At 41.1% G+C, this 25,940-nt stretch overlaps 1 protein-coding gene across 2 annotated transcripts in view; it reads left to right on the top strand.

The window, feature by feature from the left end:
• Positions 1–25,940, top strand: part of PEPD (peptidase D) — a 139,545-nt gene that overhangs the window by 23,150 nt on the left and 90,455 nt on the right. Inside the window, exons 5-9 of one of the 2 annotated variants that reach the window (XM_075434164.1) lie at positions 1,105–1,152; positions 2,832–2,893; positions 9,642–9,686; positions 16,651–16,726; positions 18,147–18,193. In XM_075434164.1, the coding sequence (XP_075290279.1) occupies positions 1,105–1,152; positions 2,832–2,893; positions 9,642–9,686; positions 16,651–16,726; positions 18,147–18,193 (278 nt within the window). The remainder of the gene's footprint in view (positions 1–1,104; positions 1,153–2,831; positions 2,894–9,641; positions 9,687–16,650; positions 16,727–18,146; positions 18,194–25,940) is intronic. The other variant, XM_075434165.1, reaches the window with a different exon arrangement.

Consider the following 25,940-nt stretch of genomic DNA (forward strand, 5'->3'; position numbering starts at 1 on the left):
CTTTGTTGTTTTGGGTCACTTCCCAGCAACAAGTGCCTTCATTTGTGGTTCTGTTCCCTGCTTCCTTAATGTGTAAAAAAACTCATTGATGGGAAAAAGCTCTTTGTGTGGACCAGTAAATAGTCCCAGCATAAAGGCTGTTTTCCATGTGGACTAGATGGATCAAAGGTAGAAGCTGTTGAAGCCTGCAGTGAAACTGTTCAGCTTTCAAAGGCTGTGTCTCTAACTTTTGCCTGGTTTGCCATGGAATTGGTTTCCCAGCATCAGGACACTAGAGACCTTATTTACGGGATAGTTTTATGTCTAGATAAATAACCAATCTGTGTGAGTGTGTAATCCTGATGTTTCATGGGGAGAAAAAAATATTTTTTAATATATACAAATAAAATGTGGAATTGGTGTTTCTATACCTCACTGCCATATGCTTTCTTCTGTTAATATTATTAGCGTGCTATTAAGCTGGTGTAAAGTTGGTAGAACTGTGCTCCATAGAACTACATCGTCTGTTCATTGCCTCAAGGAGGGTGTATTTCAGTGCCCACCTTTCTGCAGCTGCTCTGAAAGCCCGGTTCCCTGCAAGCCGACTGATTTCATTCCCAGTTTGTAAATGTTTGAAAGATACTGAAGGAGCCTATTAGAAGTATTGGTCAGTGAAAGATGACCCAGTGAGAATAACAGTAAACATTCATCACTAAGTATGTAGCACGTTGTAGCATAACTATATTAATGCGTGTGTTTTGTATGCAGTAGTGCGTTGAGGATACAGCATGCCCTGTTACTCCGTACTTCTGTGTGACATTACAGCTTTTTGGCTCACATTTCTTCTGTCTTCCAAGTGATGACAATAGACAATCTTAAGTTATAGTTGGTATTTATGTTTTTAAAGGACAACACCAACTTAAGCACTGCGTTTCTGTCTAAATATTTTGTGATCTACTGACTCTTGTTGCAAGTGTCATGTAATACTACAATACCTGAAAGAGAGGAGGAGCATTTTTTGTCTTTCCAGCTCGTTTACTTTGTGTACAGCAAATGTTGCTTTGTATCAATGCTATTAAAAGGAAGAAAAAAGAACAATAACAGCAATCTAAAACTTCTTTTTAGATATCCAGTGTCTTGGCTTCGAAGAAACCTGCTGTGCTTCTTACTTTGGTGAGTCATACTATTCTGAATAACCACCTGTTTCCTTCAGTAAGGAGATCGGTTTATTCAGTATTTCTTTGCACTGTCATTCCCTATCTTTTCCTCTGCATCTTTGCCAAATTTGAAGCTACCTGTATCTAGTCATCTAGTCTTCTGGCTCTTCCATGATCTCAGGATTTGTAAGCTCTGACCCTCCAGTCTGTATTCTCTCTGCCAAAAGCTTTATCTGTTTTCTGGTAAAACATGACAAGCCTGTCTAAGGTCAACCGTGCTATCCTCCAGCCTGTGTACAGTGACTCCAAACTCCAGTTTTCTCTTCTGCTGCTCTGGTGGCATCATGAGCAGGTTTGGGCCTTACTGTAGGAATCCTGCAGGGATTCAGGGAATACTTGTTCTTCATTGAGGGGGACAGTAAGAACAACTTCTGGGAGGAGGGAGGGATATTGAATGCCTGCCAAGTGTTTTGAATAGTGCTTGCTTATTTCTCTGGAAGAAGGATAAATGAATGGATGTAAAGCCTGAAAGTTTCTTCTTCCCCATCACCTCTCCCCCAGCTTCTTTCCTTGACAGATGTTTTGTAAACCTCGCACTATTAAGAGTATCTGATTTCTTGTCTGCAATCTACATAAGAAATGATTTGCTAACTCTGAGCTTTCCCTTACATCAAATGCAGTGGCAGCTCCTGGATTTCTTGTTTTCCCATGATAGTTGCCAGGCAGAAGTCTTACAGAAAATCCCTCCTTAGGCAGTCACATAGCATGAGATCTGATTCCTTTATCCACTAAGAGCAGAGGCCCTAAATAGTTTTCAGTCTTTCCTCTGCTTATGTTTGTATATACACACGCACACACATATAAAAGATGACCCTATAGCTTTTTTTCATGTTCTTTAACAGAAATGAGTGGGAAAGGGAATATTTGACCGTCTTGTGCTTCTTACAGTTCATTTCTGCACATGGAGTTGTTGATTAGTTGTCACTCTGTGAGCATCCTGTTGTAATCGTGATTTTTCACCTAATTCGTGTCTGAAAGGATGGGAGAGTGACGCTTTCACATTCCTCTCACTGCCATGGAGAAGTACACAGAGGAGGGAAGAGCACTTCTCTTTCTGCTGGCTGAGTGGAAGCTTGGTCCTCTCCTCCTGTGGTCTTGTTCCAGATGCAGAGCTGTAATGCTGCTCCTCAGGGTTTCCAAGGCACGTGTCAGGAGTGTTCATCTGCTGTGTAGCAGCCAAAATACTCTTGCTTATGCTACTTGCTTGAATGGAAAGCTGTAGGGGAGTGGCATGCAAATTTAAATAGTAAGCATTGCCAAGGCAGTGTGTAATAATTTATTTTTAATTGAAATTACTTTAGAAGAAACCTTGCCTGTTTGTTATTCTCTTGCGCTTTGTCGTTATGTAGGTCTCTTAGCTCCCTCTCAAGACAGAAGGGAATTGGAAATGAGAGCTTGCCATTTTCCTAAGCAGCACATGCTAACCTGAGTTCTACACTCGTCTCTTATGAAACAAATAATTTCATATATTGATCCACATTTGAACAGTCTGGGGTTTTTATTTATAGTGGTTCAGGTAAACTTATGTGTAAGTTTTCCTAAAGACTTACTGCAATCAGGTGCTCCCTGTGATTTAAGTTTTAAATACTTGTGTTTGGCTCAGAATCATGGTCCTTTTAATCTTTTCCCTCCCAGCGTGGTGTTAATACTGATAGCGGAAATGTCTCCAAAGAAGCTTCGTTTGAGGGAATCAGCCAGTAAGTGACAATGCTTTTTTAGACATTGATTGTTGCATGGTTATGTTGAATTAATTTTATGTTTCACTTTAAATGATGTGTTTTCCTAATGACAGGATGCTGAATGGCAGATCAAATGTATCAGTATTTCTTTGGAAGTAGAATATTTGACAAGTTTCTAATGACTTGAAATACAGTGGTGGTATATTTGGAAATCTTTTTTGCATCTAAGGTCATCTTAAGTATCTAAAACCAAACAGACCCATCCCCTTACCTCCATTTCTACTTTTGGGATTGGAATATTTGGTTTTCAGATTTCAGAAAAATGGAGGTTAAAGAGTAGCTTCTTTCTCTCAGTCACTTCCTTGTACAGTATTAAGGTGGATATTAGGGATTCTGGTATGGACAATCTTCTGAAAAGATGCTGCATTACAGGTATAAAATAAAAGGTCGCCTTTCTGCCTAGATGTGATCTTTCAAGGTCCCTTGGTGTTGTCTTTTTACTAAGTTTGGCTACTAGTGGGGTGAAAATGTCCTCCTGCATGCAATATTTTGAAAAGGCAGTAAATAAAAATGCATCACAGCCTGCTCTGGGATGTAAGGATGATGGCCTCAATTTTGAATGAAATACAACTGTCTATTTTGTTATATCCTAAAATGAGATCATTTTCCATTTTAGCTCAAGTGTATGGCAAAAAAAACACAAAGCCTCCCATTGAAAAGCCTGTTAAAATAAACATGCATGCGGAGATGTTGAGTAGATGGCCTTTTTTCCCAGTCACCCCGCTGTATTTTTCTCCATCCACCTCTGTTGACAGCATGTTAATTATGCGGTGATGATCATAATGCAGAGAGTGTGCTGCAAGCCTGGGCACTCATTTGTCTAGTCCAAGAGTATGCCTTCTGCTGGGATCGTCTTTCCTCTTGTGTCATGTGAACTGAAATCTGGAATCCGATTCCGTAATTACTTTGTCCTCCCCTCTACAGCCCAAATGGAAACTTAATGATTCTGTCAGGGATATTGGCAACCAAGGTGGCAGACATTTAGACATCTTCTGCTGCCCAGTGAGTTAAGTATAAACTATTCCAGAATATAAGCAAGCTGCTTTTAAGGAGTGTTTTGTGTGCTCTCAGCTGCTACAGCAGTATGATGTTCTGTTGCTTTGACCAGGTAGATACTCAGTTATCTTACGCTCTCCAGGTACAGGTGGACTCCAAAATCTGTGTGGAGCGATACCTCCAGTTTTATCTGAGACACCTCCATATGAAATATAAACAGTTACCAACTCCAGCAGTAATTTGTTACGGGAATGGTGTGCAGAGGTCTGTTTGAAGTACCAAAAAGCCCTTCTTTTCCCCTGAATGCCACTAAACACTGGAGTTTAATTAGTAACTCATTCTGTTACCAGTCAACATTAAGGTAGGAAGCCACTCCATTTAGCACTTCATTTGAGCTTTTAACAGTATGTCTCCTACAGCACTTAAAGGCATTAATGACATTTTGTCGCTGGCGTTCTGGTTTGCGGGGTAAACATGCTCTGGGAGGAGCGCTGCTCCATTCTTTAGGGGCGATTTACAGCTGTGTAGCAGATACGTCTCTTTTGAGACTCGGGATGTATGCTCATCCCTCTCTGCCCCTAGACACGAAGTTGTTAATTTTGCTGCCTTTGGCAAACCTGGCTTGTGTCTTCCGGAATGGAAGAGCATGCATTGATTTGGGGATTTTTTGCGCTGAAGACCCACTCCCCTCTGCTGACAGATGCTGTGCCCTCAAGCTGCTGGTCACTCCAGCCTTGCCTCGATCTCCCGAGCTTCTGCCTGTCTGCTCCGGGGCTGTCACGTCGGTGGTGGGAGCGTGCTGGGTCTGCGTGCCGGCGGTGGGCACACGGAGAGAGAACGCTGCTGATGGAGGGCGCGAGGGAGGGGGAGAGCTTCCTCTTAAACGCTGCTCTCCTTGGATTTTTGTAACTGCGTGTAAATCAGCCCGTTGTATATTTGTTTTCGACACAGACCCAAACCAATTTCAGCATTCCTGCTTCTCCACCTCTCCTGTATCAAATGCTTACTTTATAGAAACACATATATTTCGGGTGTATTGATTTCTTCTGAGAGGGCTAAACCCATGGATTTTTGTACCAAGCAATGTGCTCCTTCAAACCGCCCTCCCTCCCGTGTGCCGGTGACTGCGCCTCGTAGGGTGGCTCCCCTGTCCTCCGCTCGGCCGGGCCCTGCCCTGGCTCTGCCGCTGTGTTTTATGCCTGGGTTTGTTTCCATTTTCTGGCCGCGTGGCCAAGATGTATTCGCTTGCTGGGGCCTTTTTGTGTTCCTCCTGCTCCCATTTGTCTTTTTTCTCTTAGACTGACTGTGTGCCCTGGTGCGGGTGTTTGGGGTTTTTTTTTTGGTGATGGGTAATAGTAGAAATAATGTATGATTTCCTGAAAAAGCTGAATCTTGCTCTCTTTGCAGGCTGTTCATCTGCTCTTGTCAGATGCTGCCTTTTTCTTGCCCTAATGATGTTGCTTCCCTGCCTTACTTTGTGAACCTTTTGAACTTCTTCTGGAACATAATTACCTAAACCGTTTGATGAATTTTTCGGCTGTAATAAATAGTCATTTGAGACACAATGACTGCTGTGGTCAGGGGTTATTTCTGTGCTTACCCTGAAGATCACCCCTAAGTTATTTTTGTCCTGCTAGCAATGATTAAACTTCATTTTATGCTGTTAGTAGAGCCCATAGTAGTGAATCATATCATAGTTTCCATTAGTTTATGTATAGTTCTCTCATACAGCAAAGTGTATGATACTAAAAAAAGCTTATACGTTGCTGCAGTCTGTAGCAGTGGAGAACGGCTGTGGGAAGTCTCCCTGCTTGGCGATGGGCAGTGCCGTGGTTCAGAGGAGAGAGCGGTCTGGGACAGGGACGTGGAAGACCTGGGACCCTTTGCTGATGCTGTGCCTGCTGACGCCCCTTGAGTTGCCTTTGTCTACAGCTCGTACGAATCCTACAGAAACGACTTGCTCTCGCTTGCTTCAGCTGGCTGAAGTGTAGAAGGCAGATTGCTAAAGTAGTTCTAACGCATTGTTTTCTAGAAATACGGATTTCTGTTTGCTAATAAAGGCTAGTTCCAGGGTTTTTTTCCCTATTTCATGGACCCATTTTTCAGACTGGAAAATGTGCTGGAATTTGTTAAATCTAATCACGTAGCGGTTATGGAGCACCTGTAAAAATGCTTTGAGATTATGTGATTCACCATACAGAAAATGGATTTTGAACCTGTGTGGATAAACAGTAATATGCCACATACTTAAAAACACCGTTGATAAATCTTTGCTGGCTGTGTTGGGGGCTTTTTTCATCCTGAGAATTGATTGATGTAAATGATAGACACTTTAAGCAATTGTAGCTAATGTTTAAAATCTTTTGGTGGATTCCTTTGCCTCAGAACTGCGCTTGCTGAGTAGGACAGTGAAGACTGTCTACATGGCCTCTTCGCTGTTGCGTAGTGAAGTCAGGCATTAGGACAGGACTCTCTGCATTGAAGAAGAGTAGAAAATTCTAACATTGTATATGAATGTTTTAGATTTTTATCACCACACACACACAAAAGGCATTTGTTAAACTGACAAAAAATGGTCTCATTATACAGTGTTATTATAAAGGAGGTGTAGATTTCTGGCTTTTTTTTTTTTAAACTAATGAAATTGTCTTGCATGTTAAAGGACAACTGAGCGTGAAATCAATTTGGACGTGCCTTTTAGTGTAGTATTTTGTAGTTCTCTGTTGATTAAATGGGAGCATTAACACGTTACAGATTGCAACACTAGCAAAATACCAATTTGTTTTCTTCCTCAGGACCACATATCTCATCATCTAAGTATTGTCAATTTGCAAATTGCAGGAAAATGTAGCATTGGATTGTTCTACATGATCCTCTTAACGTTAGGGCAGTACATGGTTTTTAAGGGTAGGTTGTTTATTGTCTAGCAGGATAAAAAAATTGCTGGATGGATAAGGTAGGGTTATTTTGTAGGACTTTGTGCATAAACTGTGTGAATTATTTGTTTTGAACACTATTTATGTTCTTCTGTTAGTGATGACAACTTCTTCCCCTTGAGCTTGTTATTTAACCTGTAACTTTTAGGATGCAGTTTGTTTAGCGGCCTTGCTGGTAACAGAAGTGAAGCATAATTGGAGCTGTTAGCGTTAGAAGTCTCACTGTCATAAGCAGGTGGCCTTGTGGCCACTCGCACAGGACCCAGAGCTGTCAAGACCTAAGCAGAGCTGAGACAGTTCAATCCTTAATTGTTGGCTTCCTCAAAAAAAACTACGTACAGCAGATTGGATTCTCTTCCAAATCTGAATTGATGCTGTGTCCCGGAGGTCTAAGATCTTGTTTTATGCTTGACATTATATCAGAAACTCTGTCTTCCAGGTGGGAGAGAAAACTGCTGTTCTGCTGATTACCTCCTGCCTCTTCTCCACCTCCCAGCACCCCCTGTTTTAATCCTGCTGCCTTTCTGTGTGTTCAGTTAGCTTCCCTAATGGACAGCAGCGAGAATTTTAAGGAGCTGCCACATTTCAGGTGATCCCACCCAGTAAGTAGAACTTGCATATATGGCAGCACAAAGACAGCTCAAGCAGAGCCTGTAGGGCTGGGATAGGTAAAAACCAGGGACTGTAACAGAGATGGCACATCTCTCAGGTGAAATTTGTTTTCTAAAAGAGCATTATTTGAACTGTTGTAAGCCTATGCCTGGGTACAGCCCTCCCCTACCTTTTTTTATTTTAATAGATCAGATGCTCAGATGAGGTACAGTCTTCTGTTGTGAGGTTCATAGTTTTACTGTTTGTCTTGTTTGCTTTTCCTTTGGTTTCATCCGTTTGTGCTTGTGGTTAAAGTGCATGTGTCAGGTTCTTGACAGAAAAGATGTGTATTTTCAGAGTCAGCTGCCTTCTGTACCTGCCCTTCCTTGCCTGATATTTTCTTCTGTTACTTCATGATAACCATAGTTTATACTTGTCTGTTTTGCATGGAGCTGGTGTTGGAGCTTTCTGCAGTGTCTCCTTGCGCTTGCCTCCATTGATCTGTTTTCCAACATAATGATGACAATTACTGAAAGTCCTTGTATCTGCTGTTACAGGCACAGCTTAGTTCTGCGTCTTGGGTTGCTGCGGTGGTGTCAGTTGGTATGCTTTCCCACCAAACAGGGAGCTCAGGCTTTTGGTTTTTTAGCATTTTTATAGATTGATTTTACTATCTCATTCGTATATTTTCTTCTGTATAAATTTGTGTTTAACTGGCTCTTCCGTTCCAGAATTATGTCTGCATTGGCCTGCATAGGTAGTAGTTGTTGGGATGGCGATGATTAAATTGAAAAAGTGCTCTTTTTCTCTGGTTTTACAAGACTTTCTTGTTTCCAGGTATCAACTTTCTTCTATAATGATGCAGCATTCTGTGACTTGTGGCTTTCTGTGTTGTTGCTTTTGCAGTGGTTTCTAGTTAATGCCCATGTTACTGAATAGCATGCAGCTTGTCCCTGTTCAGTGTTGTGATAAGTTGTTGTTTTCTATCTTGGAGTAGGAACACAAAGCTATTAAGCTTCACCTTGTTAGGATTTTATAGGTTGATGAGCGTATGTTCCTGAAAAAGAGCGGCATAGGGGTTTTTTCTGCTATCTGAGGATGCAGGAAGACCGTGGTACAATCAGAAGTGACTTCCAAATGATTTTTTTTAATTGGATTTGTGCTTTAGTTCATCCCTTCTGAGGTATAAAGAATGGTTAATAATCTGGAATAGATTTAATTTTTCTTTCAAAAATGTGGGAAAATGGATTGTTGCCTTACAACATTCTTCTGAAGATCTGTTGGGAGCCCTGGAGCGTTTTAATTCCCTTAAATGCCCTAACTGAAGAGCCAGCAGTCCTGAGTCAGACAAAAATATCTTTGATGCAGAACGCTCCTTAGGCATTTAAATTGTAAGCAAAAAAAACCCCCTTGAACAATGCTTGAAAATCCATTTACGTTCCACTTAATTACTCAGCTTCTTGCTCTATTGGCCACTGTAATGCTATTGTTTAGAGGGCCTCAAAATAGTTCCAGGAATACATGAATTGCTAATGTAGAAAATAAACAGAAAAGTAGTGAAGTGTCTGAGGTCAAGGTGAGATGGAAGCTTCTGCTTTACCTCTTCTCTAGATCAGAAATGGAGAGATTGTTTTCCTTTTCACAGTCCTCTGAGCAAGCTTGTTTATCACATGCCACGTTCTGTGCACACAGAAATGGGGAGGTGTAAAACAAAGGGTGAAATTAGCAATTCACTGTGTTTCATTTCACTGAAGGGTGTTTGAGGAGCAAAGTTAAAATCACAGAGCAGTTTTGGTGGGAAGGGAGCTCTGGAGGTTGATCTGGTCCAACCCACACTCATAGCAGTGAATTGATAACTTAATATTTTATCTTTGTCTAAAGAAGATTTTTAAATACGTCTTTAACATACTGTTACTCTGGCTTCTGCACATTTTTAAAATTACGTATCCAATTCAGTCTCGTGTATTTCAACATGAAATACCTGCACAGTGAAGATGAGCATGTGCATCCTGCTCACTGGGATCTATACTGAATTCCAGTGCAATATTTGCCTTTGCAGGTTTTCACATCCTCAGAGAAGACATATTGAAAAAGAAAGAAAAAAGTAAATATGCAGTCTCTGCTGTTGTGTATTTGGCTGGTTTTAACAGTTGTATTTTTGTTTGTTTGTTTGTTTTTTGTAGATTTAATATTAACAACAAAATCCTTCATCCTGAAATTGCAGAATGGTGAGTAGCATAAAGTCTTTCTCTTCGAGTACTGTTGAATGTGCTTATATTCTGTACCATTGCTTCAGAGAGATTCCCTCAGCAGAAGCCTCATAGCTCACTATATGAGTTTTAGTTTTAAGCTGATTTCATGTTGTGGGGTGGAAATAATGTACAAAAGTAAAACCAGGGCCAGGGAAGAGCATTGAAAAGTCAAGAGTTTAGGTAACATTTTTTAAGCCTTGTGTCTGCATATACATTTTTATAGAATGTGTTTGGAGTTTAGTCACATTTGTGTAAATGTGAGTTTGGATGAATAAGAAAAGAACTGAGGATAATTCATATTCTAGCAGCGAAAATCAAGGTTAAATGAAAACTGTGTCTGAACAGGTAATATTTAATAAGGTGTTACTACTGCTCTAGGATTTATTTTAACAGCATTAATTTTGTTGAATTATTATTCATATAACTATACTTTGTTATTCCAGGGGAATTCGGCTGTAGCCTATCCAGAATAGACAAAATCGGAGAGTATGGCTACGTGTATTAGCAGCTTGCAAAGCTACTGCATTTTACCAGTTTTCCTCTTTTGGTCAGCGTTGCTGACTTTGTCCTCAGTATTGCTCCATAAGTAGGGCTTTCTAGATTTCCATTTAGGAAATTAACTGAAGAAACAGCATAGTGGATTTTTGTTAATGAATTAGGTTTTTATCTAAGCTTTTTGAGTGTATTAGTCTAGAAATGAGGAAGCGAATCCTTAGTTAAGACAGATAAGCTCAGAATCTTAAAATACAAACAGGGGAATGTATATTATAATGCATATTATTATTTTTAATATTTATTATTAGCTTATATGCTGAAAACAATCTTCTGCTCTCTTCATCCACGTCTAGTTGCCAGCTTGTAGCTGGGTAGATGTTTTTTGAACATCAGTGCAATTTCAGAACATGTACAATTTTAGTAGGTCACATTTCTGTTGTTACAGCCATTTTTCATTGCTTGGCATGACGTAAAAGAAGTTGTAAAAGGGAAGTGGGAAGCAGGGAAAATTTGCCTAGACATTTCTGCATCACTGAGTCACAGGTGGACCTGGAGATGCATAGTGGTGGGACTCATGGCTTGCAACTCCTGCTGATGAGTGCAAGGGGGAATGTGGGTGCTTTGTAACACAGAAAATTGCTCAGGGTACCAATTTTTAAATCTTGCCTATTCTGTCCTTCTCGAATTTGGACCATTTCTTTTCCAAAATAATGAAGTTACCTTATAGGATTGATTTCTGAATTTAGGAGTTGGACAGCCTTTGAGGTGCAGAGTCCTGAGTAATGTAGACAGAACACGAGTTCAGAAATTAAGGTGTAAAGATGTACAAATTAAACACAGTTAGGAAAACTTGGTAAAGAAGGAGCTTAGTGAAACCTATTTTCTTTTAGAAATCTCATTAGTCTTCAATTAGTCAAGCTCCTGTCATTACAGATAGTGATAGGGAAGAGCTAGAAATGTTCACGAATGCTCTGAGACCCCAGATTCCCTGTTACATTGCTTTCAAAAATAATAGGAAGGGTAAGTCAGGTTAGAAGTTCTTCATAAAGTCTTACTTCCTGCAGAGGTGGCTGCTGCTGAGTTCTAGTTGGTTGGATGGGTGTTGGGTGTGGGATTTTTTTGTTATTTAAGACCTTGGGAACTTTCAGCCCCTGACACTTCATTATCCTGTGCCCAGCAGCCAGAGGAGGACTCTAAGTGACCTGACACACGGTTTGAAGAGCGGAGGAAGGAGCTACCTCTTTAACCTGGTGGTGCCATTTTTGTGCTCCTCGTGTTTGCCCAGCTTTCTGTACTCTCGTTAGCAGAGAAAGACAAGCGACAAGAAAGGGGACCTGCAGAGGCGCCTGGTCTAACTTCCAAGCTTTGATCTGTGGGTACAAGAGCACTACAGGGAGAGAGATGACAATTTTAGCTGCAGAAGGCTTTGGACTAGGGCTACAAGCCTGTTCCCGAGATAGCTTTAGTTCTGGTTCCATCCACCTTACCAAGGTGACGCCTGATGAGTTTCTCCTCTGTGGTTTGGGTTAATGGGGGGTTAAGTCTTCTTTGGGAAGCTCAGGGATGGGGAAACATGAGGTCTGTGCCCTGAGGTTGTGCTGAGCTGGATGGAGTGTTGGAGCAGTGGAAAGGCAGCGCTTGGAGCTGTTTGTTTGGGTGTAGGGAGAATCTCTTCTGTGAACTGGGAGTGCTGGCCCAGAATTCTGTTTTTGGCTCCCTGCGGTCTCACGGCGGAGAGGTGCTTGGTATGCACCTTCCCTTCACCCGGCTTTCAAGGAGGAGAAATTCTAAGAGAAGCCAAAGCTCAGATTTGCATTCAAAAGTGTCTTAAAAGGTTGTATCAAGTTTGGTGGCTTTCATTTTAAGTCAGAAGTATGTTAAGGACCATTGTTAGGATTTAAGTGTCTGGTGAAATCAATATGTGAATGACAGGCTATGTGTATTAAATCTTCCTAAAGCAGAAATTTCCTTAGAATGGGAAGTTACTGTCGAAGAAACTTCCTTTGGAAAGCAATAACATGTTTAGAATTAAGAATATTTTTCTTTTAGGAAGATGGATTTTTAGGGGTTGTATTCTCAGGTAGGAAGTTGTTTAACTGAGTCGTATGCTTGCATGGAAGCATATAGTTTCAAATTCAGCAGGCTCTGAACTATGCTGTTTTACGTGATGCTTGTCAGAAAAACTCTGATCCATATGATGCTGTCAAAACTGCCAGCAAAAGGTGAAATGGCTGAGCTTTCTGAACTAGCCGGAGAGAACTGTAGGCTACAGAAGGCATCTGGTATTAAACAGTCTTCTAATAAAATGCAGGGAGAACGCTGCAGTACTGACAAGGGGCAAAGCATTTGTCATTAAGGTTCTGTTACCCCCCTTGCTTACTCATCCTTTTCTGACTTGCTATGAAACTTAAGGATAAACCATAAAAGAATTTCACCTTGGACTAGAATTCAGCAGTTTGCAGATGGGTGTTTTCACTATTTTTTTTAATTGAATGAATGTGTTTTCAAACACATTTAAACGCGTTGATTTTAAATGTCAGGGCTCTCATTTCAAATTTGATACTGAATGTATACACTAAGTACTGATTTCACTCTTTGGAGAAGAAAATGTCATCTAACTGAAGACAAACTCCAAACTTGTCCAAATTATCTCACTAGTAGTCAGAAGGAAATTTTTCTACGCTAGCATTCATCAAAATGGCCTTTGGTTACTGTAGTTTACCAGTGTCTGTGTACCGTAGTTGTGATGGTGCTGGAAGATAAACATTTAGCAATGTACAGCTCGCTTTGTGCCTGTATGTACTGTATTTTCCTGTAACCCTAGTGAAAATGGGATTTGATATTTGTGTGTGGAAGATTTCGTATATTCTGTATTTTGCATTACTTTGATGGAAAGCCATGATTGTTTCTTCAGGGAAAGTGATGTGTATGTTAATGTCTTAAAGCTGGGCATATGCTTTTTGTGTTTTCAGAGGGTTTTTTGTTTATGTTGTAAACCTCTTAACATCTTGTTGAACTGTTTCAGGATGAACTCCTGTGTTTGGTGTTCTTGCAACTCTTTCAGAATTGTACTGTAGTGCTTCTCCTTTGCGTACTGCATTACTGTGATTACTGGCTTTGGTGCTAATTCAGTTAGCAAGTTTTTATGTGAGAGCTTGCAGAAGAGCATAAATACGTCAACTATGGTAGAGAAATTTCTGTAAATAAAATGTGGAAAGGTAACAGCAGAGGTGAAAAAAGGTGAGGATGAGGCAGGGCTATGGAGTCTGTCTGCATGGGCAGCATCCGTACTTCCTAGGCGGTCTGTAGGCAGAATGTTTCTGGAAGGTCAAGGAGGAGTGGATGTCCCCAGATGCTCTCCATGCATGTCACAGAAAGCTGCCACTGAGGCTGCATGCGTGTACTAAAATGAACAAAACAAGGCAGCTGATAAACACTGACCTGATAACTGGGAACAGATACTGCTGGCGGTGTGATCCGGAGTGGGGAATGCACACAGAGAAGCAAGCGTTTGTGTGACTTTGAGGAAGGCACTGGTTTAGGAAAACGTAGCTGAGTTATGCAAGTTTCAGTCTCATAATTGCCTCGAATTCTGTGTGCTCTTGACCACTTGTTTAATGGAAAATAGATTGTTCATGAAATTTGGTATCCAGCCACTTAAAATGCCCGAACTTCATTTCAGAACTGAAATGATACTTGTTTGTATTAAAGCTTCTCTCTTCTGTTGGATGACTGATACACACAAAAAGGCTACCTGCTCTTGCGGCAAGTGCAAATAAAAGCAGAAAGTGTATGTAAACGAGGAGACTGAGAAAGAAGAAATGTTTTTACACTGGTAAAATAGAAAAAAAAAAAAGTTTTGTAAAAGTTATAGGTCAATCCTGACAGTAGGGGATTTGTGCTTCTATTTTAACTTGGTTGGGTTGAGTGGCTTGCCTGTTAATCCAAGAGCTGCATTGCATGCTGAATCTGTACATTTTAGCGATTGTATTAGGTGGAGCCTGGAAATTATTTGTTCCTATTAATATATTTATGAATGTATGCAAAGTGTGTAACTGATCCAGGAGCTGTTTTTAATAGAACGTTGAAGTTCACATTCATGAACGAAGGTGGGACTTCCTTCCTAGCCTCATCTCAGACGTGGGAGGAGAACATTGTGAGAACTGCAGACCACTCATCACGCTTTAAACCAGGCTTGGGAGAGCGTTGTGCTTTGTGCCATCGAAACAGTGAGAAGGTGGTGAAATACCCGCCTTTCTGCTGCCCAGGTGTGCTGGGGGAGCTCCATCAGCAGCACTGCTGCAGGCAGCGTCAGAGCCTGGTGACTTTTACATTTCAATACCTGGTGGAGGGTGAAGTTGATCGTGCTCTCTGCACAACTGTATGTCCTCCCTCTCTTCCCTACTAATGCTTGAGTGGTGTTTTTTGTTGATCTCAGAACGGCTAAATATTTTCTGTAAAATGTTTTAGTGCTCGGCCTTGTGTAAATGAAAGTGATGTAGTGCATAAAAAGTCTGTCTGAGGCGGAGCATGAGTTTTTATACGCAAAAAACCCTGAGAAGTTGTGGTCTGAAATAAATACCTTGACCCTGAAGCCTTATGACCTAGTCAAGTAAAATAGGTTCTAGTACTGTTTGCACTTGCTGTTGAGCAGTTACTGACTTGTGTTATTAGCAGATCCCAATAAAGAGATTGGACAACTGAATTATGAAACAACCTATTTTGCAGGCACTTGCAGATCAGGGATATGTACTGTATATTGAAAGTAATATAAAGGCACATCAAACAAGTATTAAATTATCCTGCTAGCGCATGCAGTCTTCCAAAGAACAGGCTTAAAAAAAAATCTATAAGCCTTTGCTACCTCATTCTAACATGAATGTATTTGAGCTACTGTTCTTTATGTCTTGGCTGAAAGGCAGAAAAAGAATTTCACTTCTTCACCCATGGTGAGCAGATTATGCCATCCCAGGGTAATCTTTTTCACCTTGGTGTGCATTATAAAACCTTCTTATTCTCAATGTGCATAATGATTACTTTGTGTCATATTCCAGTTGACTAAGAATGTCGATCCATTCCCCTCTGCTGTGTTCCTGTCTGTAAGAGTGTCTTGATTGAGATCAGCATTTTTACAGAGGTACCTTTGCACTTGCCAGAAAAGTTATGTTTGAAGGGGAGTGGCTGTGCCGCATAGCGATGCAGGCGCTGTCTGTGGGAGGTGCTCTTATCGCACATCAGAGGCACCCATGGCTGAGAAACCTGTTTCTGGACTCACTAAAGCAAACTACAGGAGCTGAAATACAGAAAATAGTTTTCTACAGCAGTGTGGGTAGGAGCATGTTATAATAAAAACAGGGAGTCTTGGTGGCCGTTTCAAAATAGAACAGTTACAGTATTTTGTAACTACTGCAAGCTCTGGAAAGGAGCTGGAAAATACACTCTAAATATTTTCCTGCAATTCAATAGATGTAGTTTTTTTCTTTGTAAACAGTAAGTATGTACTTCATGGCTGCCTTTGAGATGAGTGTGAGAAATATTAGGAAATCAGTATGTGTAGCAGTTGAAAGTGTAGGTGATTTTTAATAGAAGGTATGGAACTATCTCTGCTTCCCTGTTCATGTTACACTAAATAGCTGCTTTTATTTGAAATACATGGTAGAAAGCAGTGTAAGTAGATAAGAGTTTAATAGTAAATTTGTGAGATGAGTTCAGAACAGAGTATCAAGGCTTATAAACAGACAGAAACTCAGCATCTTGTAAGACATGACGAACAGGGTGGGTTTTGGGGGAGGGGGTTGTTTGCTTTAGATTTTTTCCTCCAGCAGCATGTGAAAGAGAATGGACATTGTGACTGTAACTACTGCTGCTGTGTTTTCTGAATTTCATGATTTGGGTTTTTTAATACCAAACAGAATTAGCATTTCTTCACACCCCCCTTCCCTCCACCTTTTGAGGTATTGCAAATAGATGGGAGTTGGGATTGTGCTGAAGAGAAGTTCTGGAGCTCTGGGAATTTCATTATGTAAACTAGTTTCAAATTGTGCTTAAAAAGTAAATGAAGTATTCTTGCAGAAATGTTCCGTTTGAAGTAGTGTTTGAGCCATGGCAAATGCAGAAATACATTGCTTTTGTTCCTAATGTGTTGTAGAATGAGTTGAAAAAATGTTGGTTGGACCACTTGTTTATTAGTAGTAAAATAATGCAGGCTGATGTTTGAAATGCTTGTGACTTCCCTTTCTAAGATTGTTTTGCTAATGGTGAATCAATGCCAACAAAACTTTGCTGTCATGAATACTGTAATAGCTCTTTTGGTGTAATAGCTCGTGAGGTGTACTTGATCAATTTTACCATAGGTGATGCATATAATTTTCTTTTTCTTTTTATTTGGTATTCTTAAGCTGTGAAGTTGCAACCTAACCTGGTATCTGTTCTACTTTTCTTTAAGTCGTGTGATTAAGACAGACATGGAGTTGGAAGTTCTGCGCTACACCAATAAAATCTCCAGTGAAGCTCATAAAGAGGTAATGGATCCTTTACTGTTAATAATTTTTGCTCTTAGTGTAGCAGTGGTACTCAGAAAATGTTCCCAGCAACCCTAAATTGCTTAGTAATAAAATAATGGAAAGGCTGGATAGAAATAAGAGGATAATATCCCTCCTATTACAGCCCAGTAATATACCTTGTATTGTCCTTGAACTCACTGGTGCATTTGTGATGTGTGAGAAATCAAGTGTGGTTTTGGATAAGAGCTGGAGCCTCAGCAGAAGGTGACCTGCTTGCAATCTCAGTCCTGTGTGCACAAGTACCTGTATAGTGATGGAGAAACAAGAGATCAAGAAGATTATTATTCTGGCCCACATCAGCATGCACAGCTGTGAGAAGTTTAACTAGCAGGTTACTCTCTCCAGATCCTTACAAACTGCAGGAGTGTTTCCATGCACAGTAGAGGATAGTGCAAGGATTCCTGAGGCTGCTTCTCGGAGATGGGCATGTCCCCCTGCACAGTGCTTCACGGTGCTATTCGTTTGGCATAGCACTGTGGCAAAGAGAAATCCAGGCTCTCAGCAAGGCTACTCAGGTTGAGCCCAGCACTGTACCAGTGCAGTCGTGTTGCTCTGCTGGTACTGATGGCAGAATTAACTCGGGTGTCAGTCCTGTACTCCCCACAGCGATGCAGAGATGCCATGAGTTCTGAGCGATGACCAGAGGGAGTTTAGGTAAAAGCAGCTGATGAGGTTACGGACTCAACCGTTGTCTTTGCTCCTGCTCCTCGGATTTCTGCACTGTGAAGTGTAAAGATGCTTTGGAGTGAATGTGGTGTAATTGCAAAGTTTAGGGGTAGTCATTTGCATTTATTCTCCTTGATCTTTCATCATCCTTGAATAATCTTTCCACATCTGAGAGAATTTCTTCCACAGAGCAGCTGCCCAGAACTTTAGTAATACAGAAACAGGCAAAGGAATAAAACTGGTGCACATTGCCAGCACATCTGAGAACAAAAATCAGATTTATGGGTTGTAAAACAGCGTAACTCTAGTAGTTTTCAGATTGCAAAGGATAAAAGAGAATCTCCCTTTGTAGTATATTCCAGTTCACAGTTTCATTTTGCTGATGTTTCATAGAAGTAAAACAAAAGGACTTGCTGCCAAGTTCACCAGAGCTTTCAGAATTAAGTGTTGGTATTTTGATGAGCTGTACTTCATTAGGATATAGTAGTTTGGCAATTAAACTGCTGGAGACTGCAAGCATTTATAAAGATTAAATTGAGTTTGATTTCTAATGTAGTTTTAAGATGCATCTGCTGATGTAAATTTAAATGAAGTGCAGATGATATTTTTGTAATATAGGTTCCTCTGGAGATATTCAGTCATGAGTCGTAAATTTATTAAATATGAGATTCTCTCCTGCCATGAATGTCCCATGTTAATATGTATCTTACAGGTAATGAAGGCAGTAAAAGCAGGTATGAAAGAATACGAGATGGAGAGGTAAGAGTTCTTTCAATAATTGTAATAAAAAGGAGAAAGTTTCTCTGTACTAGGGGTAGAAGCAATAGCTGAGGCAAAGCAGTGGCATTGACTCACCTGAGACTGAGAGCTCATTGCTGTTTGCAGACTGTTGTAAGCATTATTTTATTACTTGGAGGTGGTACTTCATCAGTTTCAAACATGTATTTGATGATGGGTGATTATTTTTTGGCGATGATTTAGTGTAGCATATTTTTCTTCCTGGAGTTTTAGTAATTTACACAAGCTTTACAAAATAGCTGTTATTATTCTTTGAAGCCATCCAGTAAAATGGTGTTTATGGATAAACTTTGCCCTCATGCTTGTTATGCTTAGAAGACTGCATGTAGGAGTGTTTAAGAACCTGATACGAGGCTGTGTTCATTTACATTTTGCCTGCAATTACGAGTCAGCATTACCCATACTTGCTTGGCCTGTACAAGGATCTCTTCTCACAAATATAATTGATGTTACTACAGCTGTTAAGAAGTCAGTAAGAATACAGCATATATCTCTTTACATTGAAGAAAACATGCTGTACAGGCATATACAGGAAGGGATGGACGCTCCTAACTGATCCAGTAGTGATGTGTCTAGACACAAGGAAAACATTTCCTCCTCTTTTAAATGAATATTTACATTAGATCATCAGCAGCCTATCTTATAAAGCACGGTTTTGATCACCAAGTCAATTTATTTTTAGCTCACATGCAGTATTTTCAATTTTGAAAATATTTGCATAAAGAAGAAATAGAAAATAGCAGTCATATCTCAGTTACTGTTGTTTCTTGACAGTAATTTTTCAAACGTTAGTAAGCAGGCTAATTCAGCACTCAGTGAGGGGGAAATAAAGTGTCCTCAATACTTGTCATCAGGATTTCAAAGTAGCTCAAAAACCAAATAATGCCCTTAGAACATACACAATTTGGAAGAACTAATGTCACATTTAAGCAGTTTAGATTTCTACAGACTTTATAGGCTCATGCCTATAATTTGACCGTGCTTCAAATTGAAGTTACATACACGACCAGGTAACAGGGGAAAAACCAATGTTGTATACATTCCCCCATTGACTTTATTAATGAACCTTGTGTTTGTGTTCATTTTACTCAGTGCCCATGCTGTACGTGCTGATGGTGAAATTTTGGCTCTGGAAGTCAATAGCAATCAAAAATTTCGATGGAGCAGAGTTTGGTCTCAAGTGCTTTTAAATGTCATCATCCTGGCAGTTTGGTTTAAATGTCATGCGGCAAATACATGTGTATGCACTCTTCTGTAAGCCGATGAGGTATATTGCAGTTTCACTCCAGGACTTTCATTCTTCTCTGGCTTGCTTCTTCCATGAACATCAACCTTCTGAAAAGATTATTTGTGTCTTTCATTTAAAAAAATAAATAAATTAGACAACTGTCTATTAAAGCTATTTAAAACTGCCTTCTGTTCTTCCATATGTCTTTATAGATTACACTTCTTGAAAGAGTTTGAGGTTATTTCACTAATGAAAGAAGTCTTGGCAGACTACCTCTGAGTAGCGTCTGCCTTGGAGACTATAATTAGAACTTCAGTTTCTGTTGCTGGTGGAATTCATCCCTGCTCTGGTTTCTGTTCGCTTATTGCTTAGGGGAAAAGGATGCTAAAAATGTAAACCTGTCATTTCCACACCTTTCTGGCAAACATCCAAACCCAGACAATTTTCACTGAAGTAGTAGAGGTTTTTGATTTTTCTTTTTCCCCCCTCCAACAAGCTAGATGGCTTGCGTTTGACAGCTTTGTTACATCTGAAATCTAAGGTTGCAGAGAACCAAAATTCTTAGTCCGTGTAGGTTTATCAAAAGTATTCACACTTGAATTTAAGAGATCAATTAGAAGTTAATGAAGTTTTTCATTTTCTGATGTTTCCAGGGCTTCCACTCCCTTTGTGAAAGCTTTCTGAATTGTGTGACCCTCTTCCCTGGGTGCACTTGCAGTTCCCACTGATGGCTGTGAAACTGTGAATGTGTTTGGAAATGAATGTAGATATCTCTTGAAATGTCGCCAGTAAGCCCCCCTCATATTGCTTTACTTCATTCTTTGACATTGTGGAGTATAGTGTGTGTGTGTTTGGGTGCAAAGCTGGTCTGACCCTGTCTACTGGGTAGAATCATGCCAGAGATCTCAAAAGCAATTAAAATTTTCCCTCACTACGTGTAGGACCTATGCGTTGCCTTTTCTTTGCTCAGTCGGTTAAGCAGCCTTTCCTCAAAAAATGAGTCATTTTACTTCTATGGTATCGTACAGCAAGAACATATTAAAATACTCTAGGAAATGTATCTAAGAGTCAACAATACATAAAGCTAGTTATATTTCTAGGAGTGGGATCATTCTCTGAGAAGTAGTTTTAAGGAAATTAGGTAAATTGTGGAGAAATCTCTAGATAAGGTAGTATCTTTTATTTTGAAGGTTGAAAGCTAGCTTCAGAAATATGCTGGAAGTATTCTTTATAATAAGGGTCCACTGGTAAAGGATTTTGAATCAGTAATCTGTTAATGCTGAAATATATAAAAACTGAACGCATTTAACTGCAAGTCTAATCAGCCCTAACTTCTTTTTTTGGTTTGATGTTATTTAACTTTAGTATGTGGTCGGCTGACTTGAAGAAGACAGCCAAGTCAATTATCTACAAACAGTAATTCACAGCATGTGTAATTGCATATAAAGTCATTTTGGTAGGTCAGACTCTGGATTTTCTCTGAAGTAGTTTGTTTAGTATTTGTGCTTATCTCATGTTTAATTAATCTTCTTTAATTAAAGGCTTTTAATTATGAATCTGCTCTGTAGTGAATATATTGTTAAAATACAGCAAAATGATAAAAGAAATCTCTTCAGCTCAAGAAGTATGTGAAAAAATCTGTGATTTCAGCTAAATTGTTTTAAGTGTGTATATATAAACAACAATGTTTGGTGTATATATATAGATACATACATACACATTGAAAGTACTAATTAGGACCTACAATCATCTGTTTCAGGATGCTCTAAAGTACTGGGGATACCTTCTCTAGATCAGTGTTTATAAATTTCTGGAGTCTTGCCTATTCATCTGCTTAGTGTTTACAAAATTAAGTTGGAAATCTTCTATGCATTTTCTCGTTTGTTCCCTTTTTTATTGAAGAGAACAATTTTAAGATTGGGATGGCTGCTTGGAGTTGTTGATTTGACTGGGGAATGATGCCAAAGTGTATGCTGTAGCAGCAGAAGAGGAGCTTGCTACGTACACCACTGTTGTATGCGTTGCCCGCTTTTGTGGGGTTTTATCCTGTTCTTAGTAGCGCCGAAGGCCCCGTGGTAGGAGTGTGTGCACCGTCCTGAATTCGTTAAATGATGATGTAGTCATCCTTGCCGTGATGATGCGGCGCAGCACTAAGCCAGGCCTGAATGCTCATTCCTTTGTCCCGGGTCTCCCTAGGTTATTTGACTGTCCCTGAGCCCTCTGCAGCCACTGAACCCAGGAGTGCCTTGGTGTTGTGGTGCGAATAACAGTGATCCAGTACCGAGGCTCCAGAAGCTTGGATCCTGATCCTGAAGAGTGGGCCCGTTTAAAACAAAGAAGCAGTTAGCTGGTGTAAAAGGCAGGTAGTTGATGTGCGGTGTTAGAGGTGGGCAGCAGTGCTTTGCAGGTTGTTTCCATCAGTAAAAGCAGCAAGGTAAGAAGGATCTGACGTAGCTGTGCAGAGGATGCGTGATCTTGTAGCGCTCAGGCACTGCTCAGGCGCTGCTGGCGTTATTAGTGGCTTGCTAGGGGAAGCCCCTTCATCGCCGCATGTCTGCTTTCCCCTCTGCAGGGTTTGCTGGCGTTTCCCTCTTGTGACTCTAAATGCTTTGGTGCTGAGGTTGGTCCAAGTGATGGCGGGCATGTGTGTCCGGTGGGACCTGGCAGCAGTGGGTGACTGGCAGTGACCTGGAGGGGTCCCTGGCTGTGACACCGGTTGTGATGGCGGGCAGCGTGTGTCCCGTGGGACCTGGCAGCAGCGGGTGACCAGCGGTGAGCTGGAGGGGTCCCTGGCTGTGACACCGGTTCTCCAATGCAGTTGTAGCAGGGGGAGTTGGAGTGTATTCGGAGCTCGTTGCCCAGCTGCACTGGTCCCCCTCTGTACGTAGTGCAGTGGATTTCCTCGGTCTGTACAACCGTCCAGGTGATTGTGGAGATTTTGTAGTTTGCACTAAACTTAAAGTCCACTCTGCTGTAACAGCAACAATTTAAAGAATAAAATGGCAAGAAGGTGGCTACAGAGGTTTTTCCTTCTTGGTTTACAGTGCTTACAGGCTATTTTTACACCTTGCCTCTCACCAGCAGAGGCTGATACAAGTTCTTTATCCCTATTCTTTTTAGCGCTGTCCCCAATTCCAAAGCGAAGCTTAGAGTCTGAGATGAGTTGCTGTCGTATCTGTCAATGTTAAATTTCACTATCTGTGGAAGTCTGCGAGTGCTCCTATGGATTATGGCTCTCATCTTTCATTTATCTATTTCTCTCTCTCCTCTGCTCTGGTGGAACAAACTGAAAATAAAACATATGTGTTTTTTCACCAGAAAAGAGAAAATCTCCTGAATAGTTTTATTTTCCTTTGGGTATTTCCTTTTAGTGAAATGCTGATTATTTTAGCTAATCAGGATTTGCCACTTACCATCTCCTGACAGATTTTGCTATTGAATGTTCTTGTGAAAGTCACTGACTTCTGCAGCAAATAATCTTTAAAAATGTTGCTATTTTTTTCATGTTCCAGTTTCTGTGTTTAGAATTTCAGCCCAGGCATAGCCTTCGCCTAAGTGTGTGTGGATGGTAAACAGGAATGCTCATTGCAGCTGACCAAAATACACCAGTGAGTTCCTCATAGTTGCTTTTTGACATGGGAATGGTGCTGAATTGTGCCATGACCCTCACTGGTATTTGTGTATAGGATTTATTTCTATTAACCAAGAGACCAGGACTCCATTAATCTCAAGCAGCACGTCAGTCTGCTCAGTTACTGATTTTCGTTTCCTTTAATTTGTTTTTTAAACAGTTGGTAGCATTGTGTAGCCTGAAAATGGCTTGCCTGCCTGGTTTCCCAAAGCTGCCTCACAATGAGAGGTGATGGGTTTTTAAATGTAGGTTACTGCTATCAAAAGGTTGCATTTAAAAGTTGAAAATACATTAAAAACATCTGAAAGGAGGAGAGGTGGCCTTTCCCCACATTTTAAAAAAAGAAATTCGCTTGTTTTTACTTTGTTTGTGCCCAGCTGTGTGATAGGACTGGGGGGGGGGGTGTCAGCTGTCTGGGTGGCGTTTTGGGGCTAAGACAGTCCTGTACCCAATTATTTGCCTTCTAGCGGAAGGGTCGCAGGAAGCAAGGGATCCGCAGCGGTTTCTGGTTTCGGCAGCGTGTCTGCGCGGCACAGCAGCCCAGGAGCCCCTGCTCGGTGGGGTCGTACGGGGCAGGGGCCCAAGCTGGTGCTGTCACACTGCACCGTGGGAGCGCCTGGGGGACGCAGCAGCTCGGGGCCCCCCAAACGTCCTCGGATCAGCGGCACAGAGCGACCAGCCATGGCCCAGGGCCGCTGACAGCACGTCTCGGGTAGCTGCTGGGCGCTGGGGCCGAGTGAGCCGCTGGCTCTCGTCAGGTGCCTGGTGCCCAGAGGGAAGGCGGGTGCGATGTCCTTGCTGGGGAGAGCAGCTGGATGCAGGGAACTCCCTGCAGCCCTCCCCTCTGGCCCACCTTCCCCCAGGTACAGCTGTCTTCACTAATTTTCTAATCCATCTGAATTAAGGTTACAAATAGTCCTAAAATCAGAATTAAAAAATTGGTTTAGAAGCGCCCTGAGCATTGTTCCTGTGCTGGGGCAGAGAGGCAGAAACCCATATGCACACACGCTCGGCTTGGCAGTCGTCGGGGTGAGGATTAACCTCCGGAACATGGAGCCCTCCTGACTGAGCACCTCTTCTGCTTGAGGAGAAGCACTGCTCCGTGGTAGATCTGCTCGGAGAGGTTCCAGCTGCCCCAGCTGTGGCAAACACATACCCATGCCCATTTGCCCTGTTCTCCCCCGCTCCCTAGCTGAGAGGAGAAAATTCGGGGCAGAAACCTCCTGGGGAGGGGAATGCGGGGGCACCGGAACCTCTGAGACCGGGTTTGCCTGAGCTGCTGGTCAGTGTGGTTGATGGTGGGCCCCGCTAGCTGCTGGGAAGGAGCAGAGCAGTTCCAGTATGTTCCCAGTAACCTCTCGGCATTCTCCCTTTGCAGGAGGTCCCATGGCAAGCTCGCAGGTTCTCACTTTCAGTAGAGGACAGCTTGGTTCACCTCCTGGATGTCATTTTAATTAGCTCTTTGTGTAGAAGAGTGCTGTTTAATTGCACAGGTCTCTTTTGTGACTTGTGATTGAAGTTCCACATAATTGGGTTTTATCTTCTACAAAAAAATTGTAGAATCGGACCATGTGAGAACCTGAAAATAACACTGTCTATCAGCCCACAGATACCGAAGAACGATTACCGTGCTGCTATTACAAAATGGTTCCCTTCAGAAGGAGAGCTGTGGAAGGATGTATGCAACGTGTGTGCATACAGAGCTGGGATTGCTTGGATAGTAAGATATAACCTGACTTTAAATGCTGTGTCATTGTATGTCCTTACAGGGTTGTTAAACTGGTTAGTGCTTTGATAATTCATAATTACTCTTTTATTATCTTTTTGGAAATCGGAAGGTAGTCACAATGTTTATTTACATTTTGAATCTGATTGAAAATTACAAGCAATATTAATGTCTGTGGGTATTTTCTAGTGACTATTGCTCTTACTTGTATTAAGGAAAGAACAAGCTTTCTCAAATTAGCAATGATCTCAGTTTTTACTGAATCTAGTGTGGCATTGTGATAGTGAACTAATTAGCATTACTAATGACAAGCTGAGATTGGAGATATGTGAAATGGAACTCGTGAAAGACAGCAGGCTGAACTGATTATTATTTGCCATGGATTTTGTTCATGCTTGTTCAGACAAGTCAAGAGTAAAGATTCTACCATATGTGAGGATTTATCTGCATTGTGAGCTTAAGTTCAATAATTTTTGCTAATTATTGTCAAAGCAGAGAGATCAGAATTTTGTGTTTCTTGGCCCTCATCTTTTGATAACCAGAATTGCTACGTGATCATGTTTGGAGACGGGAAGCCCAGCTTGAAGGAAATGAGTAGAATATCAAGACTGTCCATTAATAACATCATGTCGCACACTGACCTCTGAAAATCACAACCATTTTAGACAGATGAAAAGAAAACTAGCAGATTCTTGTTCCCTGCATAAATCCTTTGCCAAATTGGTTCTTAGAGCATCCTCATCACTGTAGTGAGCAAGTGCTGCCTTCTAGCTTATTAAGCAGCATTTCTAACATCTATCCTGATGGTTCTTTTATTTATTTGATTTTTGTTTGGTTTTCTGTGGTTGCATCATCTAGGAGAAGAATTGTGCAGAACTGTGTACTATTTTGGCAGGTGGTAGGGTTTTTTTTAGTGTACCCATTATCAGCAGTATTGAAAAACACAAGGTCAGGATTATAATTACAGAATGCTAAATGATAGTATTTTTAGTGTCATTCTCCATGCAGATGAGCTTGGTCTCAGTTGCAGAATGTTCTGTTGCTCTCAAGTGGTGTGATTTTCTTGACCTGGGTCTTGGTTGTGGGATTTGAAGTGTTGTTCGGTGACAGTGGGCTTAGGTCA

The sequence above is a fragment of the Opisthocomus hoazin genome, chromosome 12 (assembly GCF_030867145.1).
Source record: "Opisthocomus hoazin isolate bOpiHoa1 chromosome 12, bOpiHoa1.hap1, whole genome shotgun sequence".
NCBI classification, from domain to species: Eukaryota; Metazoa; Chordata; class Aves; order Opisthocomiformes; family Opisthocomidae; genus Opisthocomus; species Opisthocomus hoazin.